This window comes from Oryx dammah, unplaced genomic scaffold (assembly GCF_014754425.2).
Source record: "Oryx dammah isolate SB20612 unplaced genomic scaffold, SCBI_Odam_1.1 HiC_scaffold_14, whole genome shotgun sequence".
NCBI lineage: Eukaryota > Metazoa > Chordata > Mammalia > Artiodactyla > Bovidae > Oryx > Oryx dammah.
The window spans coordinates 13,739,199-13,763,071 of NW_024070198.1; the positions used below are offsets into that span (position 1 = coordinate 13,739,199).

The 23,873-nt window shown below is 36.4% G+C and overlaps 1 protein-coding gene across 7 annotated transcripts in view; it reads left to right on the plus strand.

Annotated features, from left to right (window-relative positions):
• Positions 1 to 23,873, plus strand: part of EXOC6 (exocyst complex component 6) — a 195,064-nt gene that overhangs the window by 50,991 nt on the left and 120,200 nt on the right. For all 7 annotated transcript variants that reach the window (XR_005723511.1, XR_005723512.1, XR_005723513.1 and 4 more), the window contains exons 2-9: positions 4,781 to 4,952; positions 6,246 to 6,293; positions 6,382 to 6,472; positions 9,174 to 9,219; positions 14,009 to 14,213; positions 16,569 to 16,721; positions 19,028 to 19,096; positions 21,361 to 21,444. Coding sequence is in view for 4 of the 7 variants with exons in the window: in XM_040254531.1 (XP_040110465.1) it covers positions 4,781 to 4,952; positions 6,246 to 6,293; positions 6,382 to 6,472; positions 9,174 to 9,219; positions 14,009 to 14,213; positions 16,569 to 16,721; positions 19,028 to 19,096; positions 21,361 to 21,444 (868 nt within the window). In the remaining 3 variants the exon portion in view is untranslated. The remainder of the gene's footprint in view (positions 1 to 4,780; positions 4,953 to 6,245; positions 6,294 to 6,381; positions 6,473 to 9,173; positions 9,220 to 14,008; positions 14,214 to 16,568; positions 16,722 to 19,027; positions 19,097 to 21,360; positions 21,445 to 23,873) is intronic.

Consider the following 23,873-nt stretch of genomic DNA (forward strand, 5'->3'; position numbering starts at 1 on the left):
ATATAAATATCATATATTAGCATATGTACCCATTTATGTGTGTGTGTGTGTGTGTGTGTGTGTGTATAAATAGATGCTATAATAGACACACAGGTAGTGACCTGAATTACTATAAAATGAGGGTAGTTTTGTTTTTAAAACTCTGGAGATTAAATTGGAAAGATACACTAAAGGGTGCATTTAAAGAACTTTCTAAAATAACCCTGTTTCTCCCCCTTCTGTGGATATATCATCGTCATTGTTTCACAGAGGTAAGAGTGCCGCCCTCGCCCTCACAGACTTTGCTTTGGCCGGCACTGTGGCAGGGCAGTCCTGGACGGCCTCTTGCTGGCTTCTTGCTACACTGCTACAGCAGTGATAGGGGGAAAAAAAGAGCCAGTTTTTTCTGTATTTTCTGTTTATTAGCTGATATTTGAGTCAGATAAATATCAAGCTTTTATTAAAATATGTAAAAAATAATCTTAGAAAAGCTTATATATATATATTACTTAAAGAAATGTAACACATGTTCACAATTACGAAATAAAAATTTGTTTATAGCATACCAAGGTCAGTTGGGGGCTTCTCAGGTGGCCCCAGTGGTAAAGAACTCACCGGCCAGTACAGGAGACGTAAGAGACTTGGGTTCGGATTTGATTTCTGGGTGGAGAAGATCCCCTGGAGGAGGGCACAGCAGCCCCCTCCAGTATTCTTGCCTGGAGAATCCCATGGACAGAGGAGCCTGGTGAGCTACAGTCCATAGGGTTGCAAAGAGCTGGACAATGCTGAAGCAACTGAGCATGCATGCAAGTCAGCTAATGCGAGTTTTTCTTTGGGGTAATGTTAGTTTAATTAAGAGTTCTTATTAGCTATGTGTGTTCATTGTAGGAAAAGCATGAGTTGGGAGTGACATTGAGCAAGTCATTTAGTATTTCTGGGCCTCATTTGTGAAAAGGAGGCAATGATATTTTCTGTGGTACGGTGTAAGAAACAAATGAAACATTAGTCCTAAAAATTACAAAAGCCCCTATACAGTTGCCAGGTGTTACCGGTAGTCAGCCCCTACAGCATGGATAATTGAGTGTTAGGGATTTGATATTTGCTATCCATTCTTAATTGTTTGGCAGATTGTTCACTTATTTAACAAGGATTTGTTTGATTCTTATGTGCATTCTGTGATAGTAGCCAGTGTATTTTGAGTACTTGCTGTGTGTCAATTATTGTGCTAAGAAATTTTCATATGTTTGCTAATTTAATCCTTATAACTCTCTGATGTAGATACTTTTTTAATCCCTGTTTTATTTCTGAGAGAATTTGGATTCAGAGAATTTGTGTGGCTTATCTGAGGTTGAACAGCTACTAAGTGATGTTTTTAATTCCATCTATCCATTCGTCCATCTGTCTATCTATCAGTTCTTTATTCAGCATCTGCTACATTAGGACTCTATTCTAAGGCTGGTTGTACAGCAGGGAACAAAACAGACAAAAACTGTCTGCCTTCCTGCAGCTTACATTCCAGTGAGCAAAAATAGAAACTAGAAGTGTGAAGTAGAGAGTATATTAAATAGTGGTAAGAGTGATGCAGTAACAAAGTGAATTCCATTATTTTAGAAAAAAAATAAAGCAGGAAAGGGAATAGTGTGTGTGTGTTTATAATGTGGATATTGTGGCCAGAAAGGGCTTCATCAGGGAGACCAGAAAACCTGAGGGAGGCAGCCATGTGTGAGAAATGTGATCAGAAGAGGAAACAGCGTATGCAGAGGATAGGACAGGAGTGTGCTTGGTGTGTTTCAGGAACCACAAGGAGGCCAGTGCTGCTGGCATGGAGTAAGTATTAGGAAATGAGGTCACTGTGATAACATCGGGCAGGATTATATAGGGCTCTATAGGCTGTTGTAAGAAAAGGGGTTTTGAGCAGAAGAAAGATATGGGGTTTGACTTTATTTTTAGTGGGATTATTTTGTCTACTTTGTTGAGTACAGACTGAAGGGAAATGAGGGTGGAATCAAGGAGACCGGTTAGGAAGCTGTCCGGAATAATCTAGGGAACACACATTGATGGCTTAGTCCAGGGTGATACCAGTGGGGAGGCAGTGAGATGTGGTTGGATTGTTTTAGTGGGGAGTCGAGAGAATAGTCAAGAGTGATTTCAAGGTTTTTTGCCTCAACAACTAGAAGAATGGAGTTTACTAAGATGAGGGAAGGCCATGGGAGGACCAGGGTTTGGGAAAGAAGATAGGAATTCATTTTGGCCATACTTGAGATGCTTATCATACATCCAGTTGTAGAGATGCATGAGTATGAAGGTCAAAGGAGAGGTCAGGACCAGAAATACAAATTTGGGAGGTGTCAGGGTTTATATGTTTGGGCTTCCCTGATAGCTCAGTTGGTAAAGAATACGCCTGCAGTGCAGGAGACCCTGGTTCGATTCTTGGGTTGGGAAGAGCTCCTGGAGAAGGGATAGGCTACCCACTCCAGTATTCTTGGGCTTCCCTTGTGGCTCAGCTGGTAAAGAATCCGCCTGCAATCCGGGAGACCTGCATTCAATCCCTGGGTTGGGAAGATGCTCTGGAGAAGGGAAAGGCTACCCAGTCCAGTCTTCTGGCCTAGAGAATTCCATGGACTGTATAGTCCATGGGGTCACAAAGAGTCAGACAGGACTGAGCGACTTTCACTTTCACTTTCTGTATTTATAGAATTTAAAGCTCCAAGCCTAGAAGAGATTTAGACTGGTATAGGTAGAAAAGAGAAGATACCCAAGGTCAGAGCCTAGTTCTAGCTCAGTTCTGCACTTGGCATGGAAATAATTGCGAAAGACCTGCTGGAGGAAATGGGACTTGAACTGAACCTCAACAGTGGGCAACAGATCAGGGGGCACATTTTTGGAAGGTCCCCAAGATTGCTTTCAGGTTCATTAATTTTCTAGGAGGACTCACAGAATTTAACAAAGCTGTTACACTCACGGTTACTATTTCCTATGACAAAAGGATATAGATTAGCATTAACAACAGGCAAAAGCAGGTCAGGCGGGGTCTAGGAGAGTTCCAGCGGGGAGCTTCCAGTTGTCTTTTCCTCTGGGAGTCATGTGGACAGCACTTATTTCCCCCAGTGATGATGCATGTTAACACATATGGAGTATTATTAACCAGAGAAGCTCTCCCAAGCCATGGTGTCCAGGGTTTTTCCTGGGGGTTGATTCCATAGACAGGGCTGACTGCTTGAGTTGCTGACCTTAGTCTTCAGCCCCTCCAGAACTGATTCCATGTGGCCCCTTGACCCCATTAACTGTAAATCACATTGTAAGTCATATTGTTGTTGTTCAATTGCTAAACCATTTCTGACTCTTTGCAACCCCATGGACTATAGCATGCCAGCCTCCTCTGTCCTCCACTGTCTCCCAGAATTTGCTCAAATTCATGTCCATTGGTTGGTGATACTATCTAATCTTCTCATCCTCTGCCACCACCTTCTCCTTTTTTTTTTTTTTAAATGGAGACACCTTCTCCTTTTGCCTTCAATATTTCCCAGCACTTAGACCATTTTGCATTGTCCAAGTAAACAGAGGCATCTATCAGGCAGGACATTCTGAAGGCTAAACTGCCCAGGAGTTGGGAGCAAGACCCAAATGTTTCTTTGGGCAAGGTTAATCCTTTTCTGCATAGTGAATGGGGCAGTTCCTTGGTGTCGAGACCGCAGGACCTGAGATACAGTGAGAGTGTAAATGCAGTGTTCAGAGAACATTGTGGTGACTGCAGTGTGGCCTTGTACTTAAGAGTGTGGACTCTGGAGACTTCCCTGGTGGTCCATTGGTTAAAACACCATACTTCCATGGCAGGGGACACCAGTTCGATCCCTGGTTGGAGAGCTAAGATCCCACAAGTCACGTGAAAGTCACTTACTCGTGTCTGACTTTTCACAACCCCATGGATAGTCCATGAAATTCTCCAGGTTAGAGTACTGAAGTGGGTAGTCTTTCCCTTCTCCAGGGTTATCTTTCCAACCCAGGGATTGAACCCAGGTCTCCTGCATTGCAGGTGGATATTTTACCAGCTGAGCCACAAGGAAAGCCCAGCGATACTGGAGTGGGTAGCCTATCCCTTCTCCAGGGGCTCTTCCCAACCCAGGAATCAAACAGAGGTCTCCTGCATTGCAGGCAGATTCTTTACCAACTGAGCTATCAGGGAAACCAACAAGTCATGAGGCATGGTCAAAAAATAGAAAAAAAAAAAAAAAGAATATGAACTCTGGAGCCACATTACCAGGATTCAGATCCCATGTTCATGTTCATTCCACAACTAGCAACTAGCTCTCACTTGCTAGTTGTGGAATTTATGACAGTTGCATAATCTGTAACTTATCTGTAACGTAGGGTAATAACATTTTCTTTGTTATAGCCTTGTAGTGAGGATTAAAGAGTTAATATATAAAGCACTCAGAATATGTCCTGACACATAGTAAATGCTGTAGAAATCAGAAGTTTGTTTATTCATTCCTTAATTATTCAATTAGTGATTCTTTTTTGAGCACTAGTGTGTTGAAGGCTCATCTCTTAAGTCTCAGACCTTTAATTCCAGATACTTAGTGATATATCTAGAGGACTTGTGGCTCTTTAAATACTAACATGTTCAAAAGGAATTAAGTGTTTTTCACCCAAACTGTTTCTACTGATGTTATTACTAACAACCTAGTTTGTTCAGAGATTTTATTTTAAAATATCAGCTCTTGTAGAGATTGAGCTTAATAAAGAAGAAATTTTGGAGAACTGGGAAGTTAATGATAGCTTTCTTTTTGTGTCTGTACAGGTCTGTGTATGATGACCAACCAAATGCACACAAGAAGTTTATGGAAAAGTTAGATGCTTGTATCCGTAATCATGACAAGGAAATTGAAAAGATGTGTAATTTTCATCATCAGGGTTTTGTAGATGCTATAACAGAACTCCTTAAAGTAAGGACTGATGCAGAGAAACTTAAGGTAAGAAATATGTTAAAATTCTATTTACCTTTGCTTTCAAATCACTTACATATTTATAGTGCATTTTTACAAATTATTATTAAATGTACTGTTTTTAAGGAGTGGATTAGTGGATTAGTACATATTTGGGAATGCTTTATTAATACGGTTGTCATGTTGATGACAGGAGTTATCTCTCTCTCTCTCTTTTTTTTTGGTAATGCATTGACTTAACAGGATTTCTTTCCTTACAAGAAATGAACTAAAAAAATTCACACAGTGAAAGACCTCATTTGGAGTTTTAGAGTTCTCAAGTGACAATGAGTACAATTTTTGATAAAAAACTATTTTCTGAAAACTTGTAAAAACTTATGCTAAGTGATGGTGTTTTCAAAATTATTTAATAATAAAACTTTTTTTCCTTTGCTTAATAGCAGTGTGTAATTTTCTTTTTTTTTTTTTAGTGTATAATTTTCTTAAAGTAAGTTGGTCTACGTTTTCTGCCACATAGCTAAAACATTATTTATGAAATAAGACCTGGATTTGTTCTGTCAGAATATAAAGTATTTAGTTATCAGAATTGTCCTATTTATCTTTCTTTACATTTGGAGAGCTTAGCAGACAGAACGACCCTGGTTCACCAAAGGTTATGATTAGAAAACCATTATATAAAGGATATTCAGATAACAAGAGACCAAATACGGCATCAATGAGGTCACTGAGCATCATTGTTCAGAAATTAATGAGATTTTTAATAAACCAGAATGTGCTTCCTTACTATGATGACCTAATGAGTCACTTAATATGTGGGAAAATTTGAGGTTGAGCTTTGCCTGCACCTGCAGCATTAAAATGTTGCTGTGGATTGAGATTTCCGTGTTTGATGTTAATCAACCACCCAGTGTTTGCATTCAGCAAAGTATGAATGTTTAATTACCATAAAATGCAATCACCATTTCCTACAGACAATGAATGGCACATAGACCTCATTGAAGTTATCAAAAAGGGACCACTGGTCAATTGGGTCAGTGATTTGAATTGTTTGACAGACTTAGAGAAGCAAGTAAAGTTCAAAAATCTAGATTAAATTTGAGAAGTTTGCCACAGAATCTGTTAAAAAGAACTGTCATAAGTAATTGAAGTTAACAAAAGCCCTTTTCAATCAAAAGTTCAAGTTCAAGCTGTAGAGTTAATTTGAATTTGCATTTCTTTGTTCTAAGTTTCTCATGAAGCATGATCTGATTACAAGGGTGAGCAGTTACATCAGGGCAGTTTTATGCATATTTGTCTAACTAAGGTGAAATTATTTTTAAGGTGCAAGTTACTGATACCAACCGAAGATTTCAAGATGCTGGAAAGGAGGTGAGAAAATGATTTTTTTGTGTGTGTATTCAATATGTGGATGCAATTTAACTGTTCATTTTAAATACGGACATTTCTTCTCTTTAAGGTGATAGTCCAAACAGAAGATATTATTCGATGTAGAATTCAGCAGAGGAATATTACAACTGTAGTAGAAAAATTACAGTTATGCCTTCCAGGTGAGTTAAACATCTGTAATGTAATATTCAGCTTGGTGAAATTATAATTTAGTGGTGTTTAATCATTATTCATTATAGGAATTATAGATTACATGGTGATTGTTCCCCCAATGCCCATGGTTTTCTTTCCTATCTACTTTATTCCCTGCATTTTCATCTTTTTCTGTATTATAAGGCCCCTATTTGATGATCTATCACATCAGTCTCCCAGAACAGCCTCTACCTTTCCGTTCCCTTTCAGCCTGGTTTGCCCTTTGTCCCTCCCCAACCCCTCCTTTTCCCCCCCAGAATACTTTCCCATGGAGAGTGTCTTTTGATTCCATTTTCTTTCATTTTCCTAATTTGCCTACTTTTTTAAACCTCTAGTTTTCCATTGTTTTCTTTTTGTCACTTAAGCAGTTGGTCTTTGCTCGCAATTTCATTTTACTATTAAGATAACATACAGAAGTGCCAGATAGTCTCCCTTTTTCAGTCTTGCCTTTCCTCCTATGTTTTGGGAAGACTGACTTATTAGGTTTTTGAGTTTTCTGGTCTCTCTGTTAGGACTCATGTATTACTGGGACATTGCAAATAAATTCTGAATAAACTAGCATTTTCTTTACCTGCATATACCCTGTTCAAAAAAAGGAAACAGGTATATGACTTCTTTTTCTTAATATAGTAAGCTAAATCCATCTCAGTGTCCTATTTTTTAACTTTTTTTTGTAAGGAAGGAACCTGAACCTCCATATCCAGGGAGATAGAATAAGGTGCTTTGTATAATATTCACATAATGTAAATTTAGCTTAGACTGCAAGTTACATAATCTGTTAGCATATTGTATTAGCTAAAGAAAAATTATTTGCTGACTTGTAAAAATAAAGTTTCTTTTTTTTATTGTCACTGAAGTTCTGCTCATCTTAATTTCTGATGGACGAGGGATGTGTGCACATTAACTTTGAGTAAATAAAATATCTACTTATTGGGTTAGATTTTAGGGTTGGAAACTTAGTTCCTTATAATAATGCTTAATAATACCTCTTTGCCACCATCACATACACTGAAATAGTCATGAACACAGCCTCTTAAGTTTGAATGCTTTGTCCTTGAACTGTAAGAAGTAAGCCTAAAAAAATTGGGTTCTCATGGAATGAGGAAGAGTAAATTCAGCTTATTCAACCCTAATGAGCTGTTTGAAATACACAAATAAAGGGAAGTAGAAGTTAAGAGTTTTTTACTGCTACTGTCTTTGCTCTCAAGGCTGAACAGGAAATCTGAGTTCATGTAAACACTGTGTTCTTGATAGCCACATCCAGAACCACCTCTTTCCCTCCATCCATCCTTCTATCTAATTATTCACTCATACATACTTTTTTGTGTCAGGCATTATGGTAGATATTAGAAATATAAAGTTGAAAATGATGTAGTCCCAGCTCTGAAGGATACTACCATCTAATGTGAATAAAGACAAACAAGCCGTTACTGTGTAATTGCATAACTTCCTCCTTAGATTAAGAGGGGTATGAGAGGATATAAGAGGTCACAGGGTAAACAAAAATAATCCTTTCCCAAAAATAACTAACTATAACACCAGGAAAATTCTGGTGTTATAGTTAGTTATTTTTGGGAAAGGATTATTTTTATGTGAAAACAATATGGAAATAATATAAGGTAGATGTGAAATTTACATGAATTGTTGAGATGAAACAGGAGACTTCAAAGCAAGTTTATAGTTGTAGCAACAGTTTTAGGCTCTTTCCTAGGTTATGTGTTCACTCTAATGCTTTGGATGGAAAACGTGAGATACATTGCATTGCATTAAAGGGACTTTGATAGAGATATACATGGGGTCTGCAGAATTAGGGCTGGTTCATTATAGCCACCACTGCAGTTTTTATGGTTTTTCAGACAATTAAACAATATCTTTTGTGAACATGAAGCCCCCTAGGGAGTAGCCATAAGAGTGTAAAAAATCTGGAAAAAAATGTGTCTATCTGTCTTGTCTAGGAAAATGTGAGCCAGCTTAATGATCTGAGAGTAATTCACCTGCTTTATATCTCTAAATTCTACTAAGGATGAGTGGTACTCTACATAGTTGCATTGAAACCTTTTTGGTGGCAGTGTGTCTTCTTGCTGAAGCTTATAACAATTTTATTGAATAATTACATTTCTGAGCCTTTGATGAAAATGATAAACAAAGATACTTTGTTATGTTTCTTTATGCCTTTATTATAATTTACTCTGTGCTGTAAACTTTTGAGATTTTTCTTTCTCTGAATTTGGTGTAAAGTTTTGTTTCATGAGCTATAGCAGTTACCTTATTTATTTAGTATATTGAATCAAAATCAGTTAATCTTACTGTTGCTCAACTTTCTCCTTCAAGTAACTAAGACCACACTTCTTCCACTGCAGCAAGAAATATTAGTAAGTTTTTGATTAGGATAATTGTTACTAGGTTGATGTCTCAGTTTTAGGTGTCAGCCTATACAAGTGTTGTCAGTTTGATATAATGTATTAATTTACATAATAGAGTGTTCAATATATGCAGAAATTAAAATGTTTTCATTTACTTGAAGTATAAAATTTTATTTGAAAATAATAAGCCTAAATCAAAGTACAGAGAAAATTATTGAATTTACAATATGCTCTTCCCTGCTTTATTTTCATCTTTCAAATTTTTTTAATTTGGAAAGCTAAAATAAGTTTTCTTTTTTTAATTCAGTGCTGGAAATGTACAGTAAGCTAAAAGAACAGATGAGTACAAAAAGGTGAGTTTCTTTCCTGTTTTTAATAAGAGGTTTTTTTCCTATTACTGAAAGCATAAATAAAATTACTGTAAATTATAGTGAATCATCTGAAGTTTTGCTTTCTATGTTTAACTGTTCTTTGTTAATGCAATTTACCAGTCAGGGTCTTTCAATACAGCAATCCTTAGCCATTTATTTTTGGATCCTTGCCCTTACATATCAAAGATTGATAATATTGATGAAAGACAAATAGATAGCTGAACAAGAATGAAAAAATACTGATTAACTTAACATGTTAATGTTGCATACAGTCAAAGGCTGAGTGTGTATTTTGTGAAAGCAAAGTGTGGGTAGTTAGTTACATGTTGACAATCTGGACTGTGTAGTTCATGTTCTATTTTATAATACACATGAATACATGACAGATGAAAGATAATTTAAAGTAGTTTATGGATCGCCATAGGAGCATTAGATATAATTATGTTTAAAATGTTTTAAAGATGAAGAATTTTAAATTGTGTAGAAAAATCAGAATCAGACATGCTTGAAACAGAAATAATCACTTCTTGTTTATTAATAGCTACTTAATTATCACAGCACATTATATGCAAATATATACTCAAGAGATTTGTATATATACTGCTTTGTGTAATGCTTTGCATTGAATTTTATTGGACTTTATCAATTGGTATTAGTAGAATGTTTTATTCCTTCCTAATATATGACCCACAAACTATTCTGAAAGAGTCTTTTATTTTATGTATATATTATCTATCAAAGTTGTACATCCTCCTATTTTAAATAATAGTTAATAGTTCTGTGTGTTTGTTGCAAAAAAAGAAAGACCAGACATCACCTTCCCTTCTTGCCGTTCACTAGTCCTTCTTCCTAGGGTCAAAAACTTTTCCCTTTTTTAAGAAATTATTTTGGTGTTTACATTTATGTCTTTAAATAACTAAATTTACTGTTGCTTCACTATTTTCAAGGTTGAGACATTATGTATTTCTTCAGATATTTCATAATCTAATACTTATATGTAAATTTCCCCAGTTGTCCCCCAAATGTCTTTTATATATTTTGTCCCTATAATCTAGAACAGCCTTCCCACTTTGCTTTGTTTTTCATGAAAGAGTTCAGATTAGTTTTAGACCAGGGCATTTTGGATTTGTTTATTTTCTCGTGTTTAGATTCAGATTAAATGTTTTTGATAAGAGTACAACATAAATGATATTGTGTATGACAACAGAAGTCATGTGCTATCAGATTATCTGTGGATTATCCTAAATTTGATCATTGGCTTAACGGGATGGCTTAAGAAAAGGTATGTTTTTCTCTTTGCAGCTAATAAGTAGATGTCATGATTCCCTGGTGAGTGCTCATATTTAGTGCATGGTGTGTGAGTGCTCAGGCATGTCCAACTCTGTGCGACCCTATAGACTGTAGCCCACCAGGCTCCTGTGTCCATGGAATTTTCTAGGCAAGAATACTTGAGTGGCTTGCCATTTCCTCCTCCGTGGGCTCTTCCTGACCCAGGGATTGAACCTGCAACTCCTGAGTCTTCTGCATTGCAGACAAATTCTTTACAGCTGAGCCTCGTGCAGTGGACATAAAAAACGGATTGGAGGCTCTGGGTATATGGGTGGGACTGGTTTATTGTGAGTTTCACTGTTAGGTTATCCAAGTGGGCCCTTTTAGTTGGGGAGTTTGTGATGCTAGAATCTGGAGTTATTTCTTCTGGGACTGGTTAGATTTTCTAGAGGAGTCTCCTCTCTGGAGGGTAAAGATCTGACTTCTGGTATTCTGGGTTGTGAGTTGGAGAAGAGGGCATCTCCATATATATGGGCTCAACTAATCCTTTTCCCAGGTGGCTCAGTGGTAGAGAATCTGTCTGCAATGCAAGAGACCCAGGTTCAGTCCCTGGGTCAAGATGATCCCCTGGAGAAGGAAATGGTGACCTGCTCCCATCTTCTTGCCTGGGAAATCCAGTGGACAGAGGAACCTGGTGGGCTACAGAATATGAGGTTGCAAAAGAGTTGGACAAGACTTAAGAGACTAAGCAGCAGCATATTATTGCCCTCAACCTTGAGTAGTGTCCCCCATCTTAGAAATTATTTGCTTTGGTCTGTTTAGCATTTTGCCAAGATGGAAAAAGGCAGTTGTTTAGATGCTTGTCAGGAAGAAAATCTAGGGTCTGCTTCTTGAACACATTTTAACCAGTATTCCTTACTTTAGGCCTCTTTTTGGGGTTTTGTAAGGGCTATTCCTTACAATAGCCCTCCTATTGGACACTTCTGCATCCATAAATAGTGAAATTCCTGTCACTTCCTATACTTTTTGGAGCTTTTATAGAATAAATTAGGTTATTCTTGGTTTTCCCATATTGAGTTAGAATTCATTTTCTCAGGTCTGCTGAGTTTTTTTTAACCACTTGTCTATCAACTTTCCAGATTCTAAAATTTCATCATACTCTTTTCATTTTCTCTTCATCTCTGTGGGTTTATGCTTTTAAAAAAATCCCTTCATTATCTTTTTATTGGTGTTTCAAAAAGGAGTAAAGCGGAAAACATGTATTCAGTCTGCCATCTCACTAGATATTTAGTCCCTACTTCTCTTTTTTTGGGCTTATGGTGCCCTGCTATATGTTTTTGTAAGTATGGGTGTCCACATGGGATAATGAAACACTGGGTACAGGCAGATGTTATTCCTACTGATCAACTGGAGGTTGCAAATTAAGTGACCTACAGAATCAAGCTAGCACACAGTTGTATTTGGTTTGACAAAAATTGTTTTTTATTAGTTACTGTCACTTCACATTTGTTTAAAAAATATATGGATTTATATTTGGATGACTCCCAAATTGAACCTCAAATCTTAAGCTTTAGTGTAATATCTCTGATTCTTTTTTTTTAAGCTTTTAATTTTATATTGGGGTATTAGTTCAGTTCAGTTCAGTCACTCAGTCGTGTCCAACTCTTTGCGACCCCATGGACTGCAGCATGCCAGACTTCCCTGTCCATCACCAACTCCCAGAGCTTGTTCAAACTCATGTCCTTCAAATTGGTGATGCTATCCAGCCATCTCATCCTCTGTTGTCCCCTTCTCCTCCTACCTTCAGTCTTTCACAGCATCAGGGTCTTTTCTGATGAGTCATTCTTCGCATTAGATGGCCACAGTGTTGGAACTTCAGCTTCAGTATCACCCCTTCCAATGAATATTCAGGATTGATTTTCTTTAGGATTGAATGGTTTGGTCTTCTTGCAGTCCATGGGACTCCCAAGAGTCTTCTCCAGCACCACAATTCAAAAGCATTAGTTCTTTGGCACTCAGCTTTCTTTATGGTCCAAATTTCATATCCATACATGACTACTGGAAAAACCATAGCTTTGACTAGACGGACCTTGGTTGGTAATGTCTCTGCTTTTTAATATGCTGTCTAGATTGGTCATAGCTTTTCTTCCAAGGAGCAAGCGTCTTTTAATTTCATGGCTGCAGTCACCATCTGCAATGATTTTGGAGCCCAAGAAAATAAAGTCTGTCACTGTTTCCATTGTTTCCCTATCTATTTGCCATATTGGAATACAGCCGATTAACAGTGTTGTGGTAGTTTCAGCAAAGGGACTTAGCCATATATACACATGTATCCATTCTCCGCCAAACTCCCCTGCCATCCATCCTGCCTTATAATGTTGTGCAGAGTTCCCTGTGCTGTATATAGTAGGACCTTGTTGGTTATCCATTTTAAATATAGCAGTGTATACATGTCAATCCCAAACTCCCTAACTATCCCTTACCCCCACCCTTCTCCCCTGGCAACTGTAAGTTTGTTATCTAAGTCTGTGGATAATCTGTTCTGTTTTGTAAATTTACAAGTTCATTTGTATCATTTCTTTTTAGATTCCACATATAAGGGATGTCCTACAATATTTCTCTTCTCTCTCTGACATACTTCACTCAGTGTGACACATTCTAGATTCCTCCATGTTGCTGCAAATGGCATTATTTCCTTCTTTTTAATAGCTGAGTAATATTCCATTTTATATATGTGCCACGCTTTCTTTATCCATTCCTCTGTTGATGAGTATTTAGGTTGCTTTCACATCTTGGCTGTTGTGAATAGTGCCACTGTGAACACTGGGGTGCATGTATCTTTTCAAGTTATGGTTTTCTCTGGATATATGCCCAGGAGTGGGATTGCAGGATCATATGGTAGCTCTATTTTTAGTTATTAAAGGAACCTCTGTATTGTTCTCCATTGTGTCTGTACCAGTTTACAAACCCACCAACAATGTAGGAAGGTTCCCTTTTATCCACACCTCTACAGCATTTATTGTTTGTAGAATTGTTGATGATGGTCATTCTGACAGTGTGAGGTGATACTTCTAGTTTCCTTAAATGTATTTTACTTTAAGTCTGTACTGTGTACTTTTTTGATGGTAGGAGATGTGGATGAGAGAGATATCATGAAATCATATATCAAATAATTAAAAAATTTGGAACTATTACCATATATACTTAATGTATATATATGACATGATTTAATATGATGTGTATATTATGACTATGATAATGCTTGTGATGTTGTAAATTTAGATGAAATGAAGTAAAGAATTGTTTGTTAGTGAATTTTCTTCCTGCAACTTTTTCATATGGTTTATAGTTTGTCATTAGTATATAGAAGTAAATGTTAATTTTATTTACCTTAGCTATAACAATATCCTTTTTGATGAAAGTGATGGAATGATTATTTGCTCTTACTTGTAAAATAAATATAATAAGAGCCTTACAGAATGTTCTTTTTAACTTCTCACAGGTATTATTCAGCTCTAAAAACTATGGAACAATTAGAGAATGTGTATTTTCCCCGGGTTAGTCAGTACCGGTTTTGTCAGCTAATGATAGAAAATCTTCCTAAGCTCCGTGAAGATATTAAAGAAATCTCCATGTCTGATCTCAAGGACTTTTTGGAAAGCATTCGAAAACATTCTGACAAAATAGGTGAAACAGCAATGAAACAGGTGAGAATACAGAGGAGAATTTTGTTTATTTACTGAAATATAATTGATTTACAATGTTGTGTCAATCTCTGCTGTACAACAAAGTAACTCAGTTATGGAGATATGTACATTTTTTAAAAGGAAAATTTTAATTTAATGGTATTTAATAATCTAGGTAATAGAATATATCCAAAGTTTACTTTTTTTTTACTTACATAAAATGCTTGTTTCAATTTTATCCTTTACTTTGTTTAGCTGCTAAGTCATATACAAGCCTCTTATGACCCCATGGACTGTAGCCCACCAGGCTCCTCTGTCATGTCAACTCTTTGCACCCCATGGACTGTAGCCTACCAGCCTCCTCTGTCCATGGGATTTTCCAGGCAAGAATGCTGGAGTGGGTTGCCATTTCCCTCTCCAGGGGATCTTCCCGACCCAGGGACCAAACCTGGGCTTCCCGCATTATAGGCAGACGCTTTTGCCATCTGAGCCACCAGAGTTTGGAAGCAATGTTCTAAATAAATGATTTTTTACTACAAAAATTGAACATCATAGACAAAATAAGTTCAGGCACAGAGGGAGAAAGAGAAGTCTGATTTTTTTTTTTTTCCCCAGTGATAGGTTAATGATGTTAATGGGTGAGAAGGGACAATGATTTTCTTAAGCACAAGCCTCTAGAGCCAGCATCAAGGTTTAGGTGAGGGTAGAGCTAGATTTCTGTGATGTACATGGTCTGATTACCTGGGAGTAGAAAGGCCTGAATAACAGTAATATAGCTCTTAGAGGAAATTCAAACTAAAGAGGCAGTGGGTAAACTTTCTGCATGCTAATGGAACAGAGTAGCTACAATCTGACCTCTCCCAACAGAGGGAATGTTCCACTAATATGCATCAAGTACCATTTCCTTCCTCAAGGGATCTTCCTGAGCCAGGCATCAAACCTGGGTCTCCTGCATTGCAGCTGGATTCTTTACAGTCAGAGCTACCAAAGCATTAATTAGGCGTTATACAGTGAGATTAAAATGCTGGAATTAATCCTATAATTTTTTCAATCTCTAATAATGAGGCTCTGATAGTGAAGTATCACTAAAATACGTAAAAGAAAATATAAGGTTTCTTGATTAATCTGTATAAATACTCATTTTTGTCAATAATTAAGTCAGTTGTGGGATAACAGTTTCTGCCTTTCAAGTGTTCATAAACTGTGGACGCTTTCTGTGGAAAATGAAGTAAGCTTGCAAGTTGATACCATAGTTTTCTGTGAGGTTAGTAGACATTTTTTTTCTACAAATAATCCATTGGCATATTTTCTGTATGTTCCAGTATGGTATCATATCTTTTAAATGTTTTTAGCGTTTTTAAGTTTATGTCTTTAGTTTTCCTCTTAAAAAAGAATTAGTGGTAATTCTTTTATAAAATCTTGACAGTGCTCCAAACCAAAGGTCGTGAACATAATTGAATCACTAGTTGACCTGAGGCTTCTTAAGTGGCTCAGTGGTAAAGTATCTGCCTGCCAGTACAGGAGATGCAAGAGACACAGGTTTGGTCCCTGGGTTGAGAAGACCTCCTGGGAGCAGGAAATGGCAACCCACTCCAGCATTTGTGCATGGAAAGTTTCATGGACAGAAGAACCTGGCAGGCTACAATCCATGGGTTTGCAAAGAATCAGACACAACTGAGCATTCATGCACATACATTAGTCAAATTTATTGAATCAAAGAGTGGGATGGTGGTTGCCAGAGGGAAATGAGTTACTCAGCTATAGACATAAAGTTTCAGAATGAAATGGACAAGGTCTAGGGAATTCCGTGGTGGTCCAGTGGTTAGGACTCTGGGCTTTCACTGCTGTGGGTCCGGCCTCTATCCCTAGTCAGGGAACTGAAATCTCACAAGATGCATGGTGTGCCCATTAAAAAAAGAAAAGATGAACAAGCTACAGAGGTCTTCTGTAACTATTATACCTATCAGCAGTAATGTATTAAATTATTGATATGCACATTGAATATATACACTTAAAAATTTAAGAGAGTAGATTTCATGTTAAATTTGCTTACCATAATAAAATAGAATTGAAAAAAAGAAAGTGAAAGGAAATAATCAAGAGAAGAAATCAGTATAATAGAAAACAAAATACAGTAGGGAGGATCAACAAAGATGAAAGTTGGTTTTTAACCTTTTCAAATAAAATTGATAACCCCCTGCAAGACTCTTGAAAAAGGAAGGAGGGTACACATAAATCATGAATAAAAAATGGGACATCATTCCAGAGCCTGCACCTCCAGACATTAAAAAGATGAAAAAGTATGAAGAAATTCTTAAACCAGTTTTGACCACAATATTTTTTCAAATAATCTGAACTTTTGTTGTCCCCAAATAGGCACAGCAGCAGAAGATCTTCACTGTTTCTCTGCGGAAGCAAAATAATGTAAAATTTGGGAAGACTATGTATATAAATGATAGAATTCCAGAAGAAAGGAATGAAATTGTATTGAAACATGCATTTGAGGAAGAGGATGAGAATGAAGAGGAGGTGATGGGAATTTGTTTCTTTTTCTATTTTTTTGTTTTTATCTGTTCCTTCATTCCTTTCTTTTCTTCCCTTTTTCCTTTCTTTTCTTCCTCCCTCCCTCATCTATTATTGGGTGGTTTTTTTCTGCTTGAGTTGTAATGTCTCTGTGAGTCTTGCCATGTGTAAAGTGAACTTAAGTAGATCAGTTTGTAATGATATTAGAACAAAAGAATCATCTAAAATGTTAGATTGCATAGTAGGCAGATATAGATTATCTATATAAGATATGGATAATAAAATAGATTATATCTTATATATAACATAAGATATAGATTATATTTATAAGCTACAGATAGTTTAACCTAGGTGTTCTGCAATAATTAACAGTAAATGTATAAATTTAATTTTTTTTGTAGTGATCACTCATAATTTAATTACCTGTGGCAAACATTTAATTGCATGATGGCTTAACCTTGCAAGTTAGACTAATTCTGGATACCCTACCTTTTTTGCTTTGGTTGGTGCTGAGATAGTACAAAGAAATTTTAGTATGATTAAAGTTAACATTTTAATGTCTTAAAAAAGTTTTGTTAAGTCTAGAAACCTTAAAATTATCCTTAAATATTTTCTTTCTTTTATTCTCTATGTTCAAATTCATTCCTTGTCTAGTGCTTCTTTTATTCTTTCTACAGAGTCATCTGTTGAGCCTACTTTTTTATCTTTTCTGTTGAATTCCTTTTGAATTAGTTAATACCATAAGAAGTCTAGTATTCCCAACTGTTTATAAATTTTGCCTTGTCAATGAGATTTTAAATTCTCTTTTTAAGGACACTGTTAGGGTGTAGTAAGAACTTTTAATTGATTGATTAAGAAGGAACCATATAAATATATGTGTCCATGGCTTCTCTGTGGTTGTGGGAACCAGTGCGTGTTCAGTGTGTCCATTTGCATTATATGCCTTGAGGATAAGTGAATATTTATGTATTTATGAGTGTGTGTGTATATGTATGTATATGTATGTTAATATTTGTATGTATGTATATACATATATTTACATATACAGTTACCGCATTCTTGTTATTCGTTCAGTCGTGTCCAACTCTTTGTGACCCCATGGACTGTAGTAGCCTACCAGGCTCCTCCATCCATGGGATTTTCCAGGCAAGAATACTGGAGTGGGTTGCCATTTCCTTCTCCAGGAGATCTTCCCAACCCAGGGATTGAACCCAGGTCTCCTGCATTGTAGGCAGACGCTTTACCGTCTGAGCCACCAGGGAAGTCCTGTATGTATATACATATATTTACATATACAGCGGATGTCTGATATACAGACAAATAAACTTCTTTAAAGGGTTTCATGTCTTTCTAATGTGGAATTAATGTGACTTGAATGATTCCTTGTAAACATTTTTTAAATCTGCTTTTTTGTTCTTCTTAATCAATATTCAGAGAATCTCTGTCTTTTCTCCCTTGAAATTCAGAATGGTGAAAATGAACCATCTAGTCTTTGTATCTCAGTTTTCCTGAATGTGTTTTGTGTATCTTTCAACTGTTGGAAGCATTGCCATCTTCCCCTTCCCGTAATCCATACTCTTAAGAGAAACTTGGTTGTTTCCCTGTTCTTTCAGATGTATTTAATTATTACTACATTTTATTTCTTTCACTTTCACAAATAAGTAACTCTATAATAAAAATAATTTAAGTTCACTCAGAGGATTTGTAAGAATAGAAATGTGTTCCTTTAAAAAGAGTTTATTTTACAAGTAACTTTATATTACTTTGTTTCTTTCATTGTAAAGTGTACTTTAAAAATATTATTAACATCTCAGAATCAGGATACATCTTAAAATTGATGATATTATAGTTTCAAGTGGTAGTGTTTTTTTCTTTTTTAGTGTTACTTAAAATAATAGTGATAATGTCTTAAATTTGATGAAATAATGATAAGTGATGCATAAGGGAAGGAGCTTCATCTGTAACTAAGTTATACATTTGTGCACTATCTTTTTCAGAAGCAGTAATTATATATCTAGTTATCCATATCAGTTTTCTGATAATCTATTAAGCATGTTTAAGACATATAGTCTCCCCGGTTTATTGACCTATAACCTAAAATAATCAACAATGATAAATATATAAAGAATAAGGTATGAACAGGTGTCAAAACATAATAAAAAGGCATTGTGTTTCTATTATATGCATTTTATGGTTGATAAATGTTATAACATAAAATCTATGAATCTTCTTGTCTGATTTTAACTTTGTATTATTCAACAGTAGACTAGTAGTTTGATCTACAATTTTAAAGAATTGTTTTATTTTTTCAGGTCTTAACTGTACAAGATCTTGTTGATTTTTCCCCTGTTTACCAATGTTTGCACATTTATTCTGTTCTGGTAAGTATCTTTTGTATACCTGTATATGTGTGTGTATACATATATATATGTGTGCACATATGGGTGCATATACTTATATTATTAAAAAGACATGTATACATTTTAGGCCTGCTTTCCTAAAGGCTGACTACAAGTTCATTGAGCTGTAAATCTACATGCAGTATTTATTTGTGAAGTATCCGCTGCATGTGAGGCATTCACTTCTTCAACTTCAGTTCAGTTCAGTTCAGTCGCTCAGTCGTGTCCAACTCTTTGCGACCCCATGAATCGCAGCACGCCAGGCCTCCCTGTCCATACCAGCTCCCGGAGTTCACTCAGACTCATGTCCATCGAGTCCGTGATGCCATCCAGCCATCTCATCCTCGGTTGTCCCCTTCTCCTCCTGCCCCCAATCCCTCCCAGCATCAGAGTCTTTTCCAGTGAGTCAACTCTTCGCATGAGATGGCCAAAGTACTAGAACTTCAGCTTTAGCATCATCCCTTCCAAAGAAATCCCAGGGTTGATCTCCTTCAGAATGGACTGGTTGGATCTCCTTGCAGTCCAAGGGACTCTCAAGAGTCTTCTCCAACACCACAGTTCAAAAGCATCAATTCTTTGGCGCTCAGCCTTCTTCACAGTCCAACTCTCACATCCATACATGACCACAGGAAAAACCATAGCCTTGACTAGATGGACCTTAGTCAGCAAAGTAATGTCTCTGCTTTTGAATATGCTATCTAGGTTGGTCATAACTTTTCTTCCAAGGAGTAAACGTCTTTTAATTTCCGATGGCTGCAGTCACCATCTGCAGTGATTTTGGAGCCCCCCAAAATAAAGTCTGACACTGTTTCCACTGTTTCCCCATCTATTTCCCATGAAGTGATGGGACCAGATGCCATGATCTTCGTTTTCTGAATTTTGAGCTTTAAGCCAACTTTTTTGCTCTTATGATGTACTTTAAAGTATACTTTTCATGTATATTTAAAATAACTTTCCATTTCTTCCTTCTTGGCTCTGTACTGTTGTATCACAATTACTTTTAAATATGATACTTATGTATTTGTTATGCCAGACTACATTGTTTTCATTTTTGGTTGAACAATTACCCTTTTAAAAATAGCACTATTCTGATATAATTCATATACCAAGACATTTACCTTTCTAAGATATATAGTTTAGTGATTTTAGCGTATTCACATGGATGTGCAACCATTACAAATAGTTTCTGAACATTTTATTAGTACAAAAAGAAACCTCTTATGTGTTAGCAGTCACTCCTTACTCTCCCCTCACCTCAGTCCCTAACAAGCACTAATATACTTTCTGTCTCTGTGAATTTGCCTATTCTGGGTATTTCATATAAATGGAATCATCATATATGTGGCCTTTTGTGTTCAACTTCTTTCATGTAGGTAGAAGTTTAAGATATTAATTGAAATTACTCTTCTTTTTTAACGTAGACATTTAAAGCTGTAAATTTTCTCCTAACCTCTGATTTAGCTGCAGTCTCTGCGTTTTGATGTATTGTGTTTTTGTTTCCATTTATCTCAAAGTATTTTCTAATTTCCTGTGATTTCTTCTTTAACCCACTTGTTATTTAATGGAGTTAAATAACTAATTTATTTAATAACTAATAACTAAACACCAAGATGGAGTTTAATCTCCATGTTGGTGAATTTCCTTAAAGTTTTTCTGTTACTGATTCCTAATTTAATCCCGTTGATTAAATCAGAGATAATATTTTATATGATTCTAGTCCTTTTAAGCTTATTGAGGCTTGTCTTACGGCATCACAAATGCTTTATCCTGGAGAATGTTCCATGTAAACTTAAGAATAATGTATACCTGGCTGTTGTTGGATGCAGATTAATGGTAAACCATGTTAGCAACAATATATTGTCCTGTGGTGCGATATGCATAGTTGTTATACAACATGTTCAGAAGTTGAGGCTTGATAGCCAATTTTCTTACTTAGTTTCCTTCACTGACAGCCGTATTTTCTTTGGTCAGTAAAAAATGTATAAAGCCTAAGTGATAAGTTGGGCAACTATCAAATTATTTGAACTTGGCTTTAGTTTTCTTAATTGTCATGACTCCAAACAAGGTAACTGCCTTTGAACTATAATGCCAAAATCTTGTTCTTGGTATTCAATATGAAATACCGTTCCACATTTAATTCTAGTTGTTAGAAACTGAAAAATGACCCTTATGGAATAAAGAAGTTATCTGTTTAGCAATGTGTTTGTGTTATGTGTATTCTTATTACTCTACTGATTTTATTTTAGGGTGATGAGGAAACGTTTCAAAATTATTACCGAAAACAAAGAAAGAAACAGGCAAGATTGGTATTGCAACCCCAGTCAAATATGGTAAGTATATAAAAATTTTGAATTGATTATGTTGTCAGTTTTTAACCCCTTTAATTTCTTCAGAGCATGCATTCCACTGTAAGTATTTATTGAATACCTACCATTTCCAGTAATTGGTTTAGGTGTGAAGGTTACAGCAGTTCAAATGGATGAGTCCCTTCTCTCATGAGTTTACATTCTATTAGGGAAGACAGACTATAAATAAATAAGACAAGTAAATATATGAAATGTCAGGGAGTGGTAATTAGTTGCTGACAGTTTGGTAGACTGAGTACCTTAATTAAGTATTCTACTGAAAAAAACAACTAAAGATGCTGGATAAAACATTTTTTAAAATCTTAAATTCTTTTTACATGCACTGAGGATCACATAGGAAAGTATAGTTGACAAAGACTAAATAAGTAATCTGAAGGGGCTATGTTTGTGGAATTTTTATCAGTCATTCTTAAGAATACATGTATTTTTTGGCTATAAAATTGTGACATATTTGCTGTAGAAAAATAAGGAAAAAAATAAAATAATCCATAATGTAAAAAAACTACTAAGTCAATGTGAAACTGGTGATACGTATGTGAATAGATATATTTGTGAAAGCTCATAGAAGCAGCACATGAAAAAAGAGCTTTATTGATGTAACTTATACCCCAGTACACCTAAATGTAAGATAAACAAAACAGGAAAACTTAAGACAAATCCAGACAGGCATAATGAAACACTGTGCGTGGGTTCTAAGTCACTTCAGTCGTGTCCGACTCTTTGCGACCCTAACGACTGTAGCCCGCCAGGCTCCTCTGTCCATGGGATTCTCCAGGCAAGAATACTGGAGTGGGTTACCATGCCCTCCTCCAGGGGATCTTCCAGACCCAGGGATTGAACCTGCGTTTCCTGTGGCTCCTGTATTGCAGGTGGATTCTTTACCACTGAACTTGGGTAAAGCCCCAGTGAAGCACTAAATATAGCTTTTTCCCTAAGGGGAATCTGCTAAATGGGAAAGCATGAGTTTTAATGATGTAGAAGTATAGAGGGGTAAGCCCCAAGTCACCCAAAGAGGGTGATGAGAGATTCTCTCCTTTGCAAGGCTGAGACTCCAAAGAATTATAGCTTTATTGGGATGACCTAGAGAGAAAGCCATCTTGCAAAACCTCTCAGGTCCTTCTGCCAAATATACTAAAGAAAATTGCCTATCCCAAATCCTGGTGCTGAGTGAACAAAGAAAAAAATCCCTAATAATTCATAAGAAGCAGTTCTTAACATGTGTTTGCAATCCAATTTCATTCTACTTGGATCATCAAAAAAATCTCAGGCTGAAAATTTAAAGTCGTTCCATTTTGATGTTGTCTCCACGTGTCTACTAGAAGCAAATGCAGGTCTTCTCTGAACCTCCATACCAAGTTAAAGACTATCCGCAGTTAAAGTTTCAATAGGAAAATTAACAACTCAGACTCAGAACTAATTATTGAACAAGTGAGAATCTTTAGAAATATTGACAACAGAAATAAATTGTAAAAGACTTTCAATATTTGAGTTATTAGGCATAGAATATAAAATAACTATTTTATATAAAATAACAGTATTTATTATATTTAAAGAAAGAAAAGCTTGCCCTTCTCAATAGGGAGCCATAAACTATAAAGGAATTACCCAAAAAATCTGAAAAAAAATCAAGTAGAACACCTAGTAAAGATACATTACCCAAAATGAAAAATATTGTGAACAACTTTTAACAGTTGATGAATTCTCTTAGTTGACCTGAAGAAATTATCTAGACAATATCACAGAGAGCAACTTGAACTCTCATACACTTCTGATAGGTATGAATATTGTACCTATTGTAACTATTTGGAAAATAGTTAGACCTTTTGTTATAATGTTAACCAAACACTTATCATATGACCCAGAATCCCACTCCTAAGTTTTTACCCATAAGAATTGAAAATGTATCTACATCAGTTCAGTTGAGTTCAGTCGCTCAGTCGTGTCCAACTCTTTGTGACCCCATGAATCGCAGCACGCCAGGCCTCCCTGTCCATCACCAGCTCCCGGAGTTCACTCAGACTCACGTCCATCGAATCCGTGATGCCATCCAGCCATCTCATCCTCTGTCGGCCCCTTTTCCTCCTGCCCCCAATCCCTCCCAGCATCAAAGTCTTTTCCAATAAGTCAACTCTTCGCATGAGGTGGCCAAAGTACTGGAGTTTCAGCTTCAGCATCATTCCTTCCAAAGAAATCCCAGGGTTGATCTCCTTCAGAATGGACTGATTGGATCTCCTTGCAGTCCAAGGGATTTTCAAGAGTCTTCTCCAACACCATAGTTCAAAAGCATCAATTCTTCGTCACTCAGCCTTCTTCACAGTCCAACTCTCACATCCATACATGACCACAGGGAAAAACCATAGCCTTGACTAGATGGACCTTAGTTGGCAAAGTAA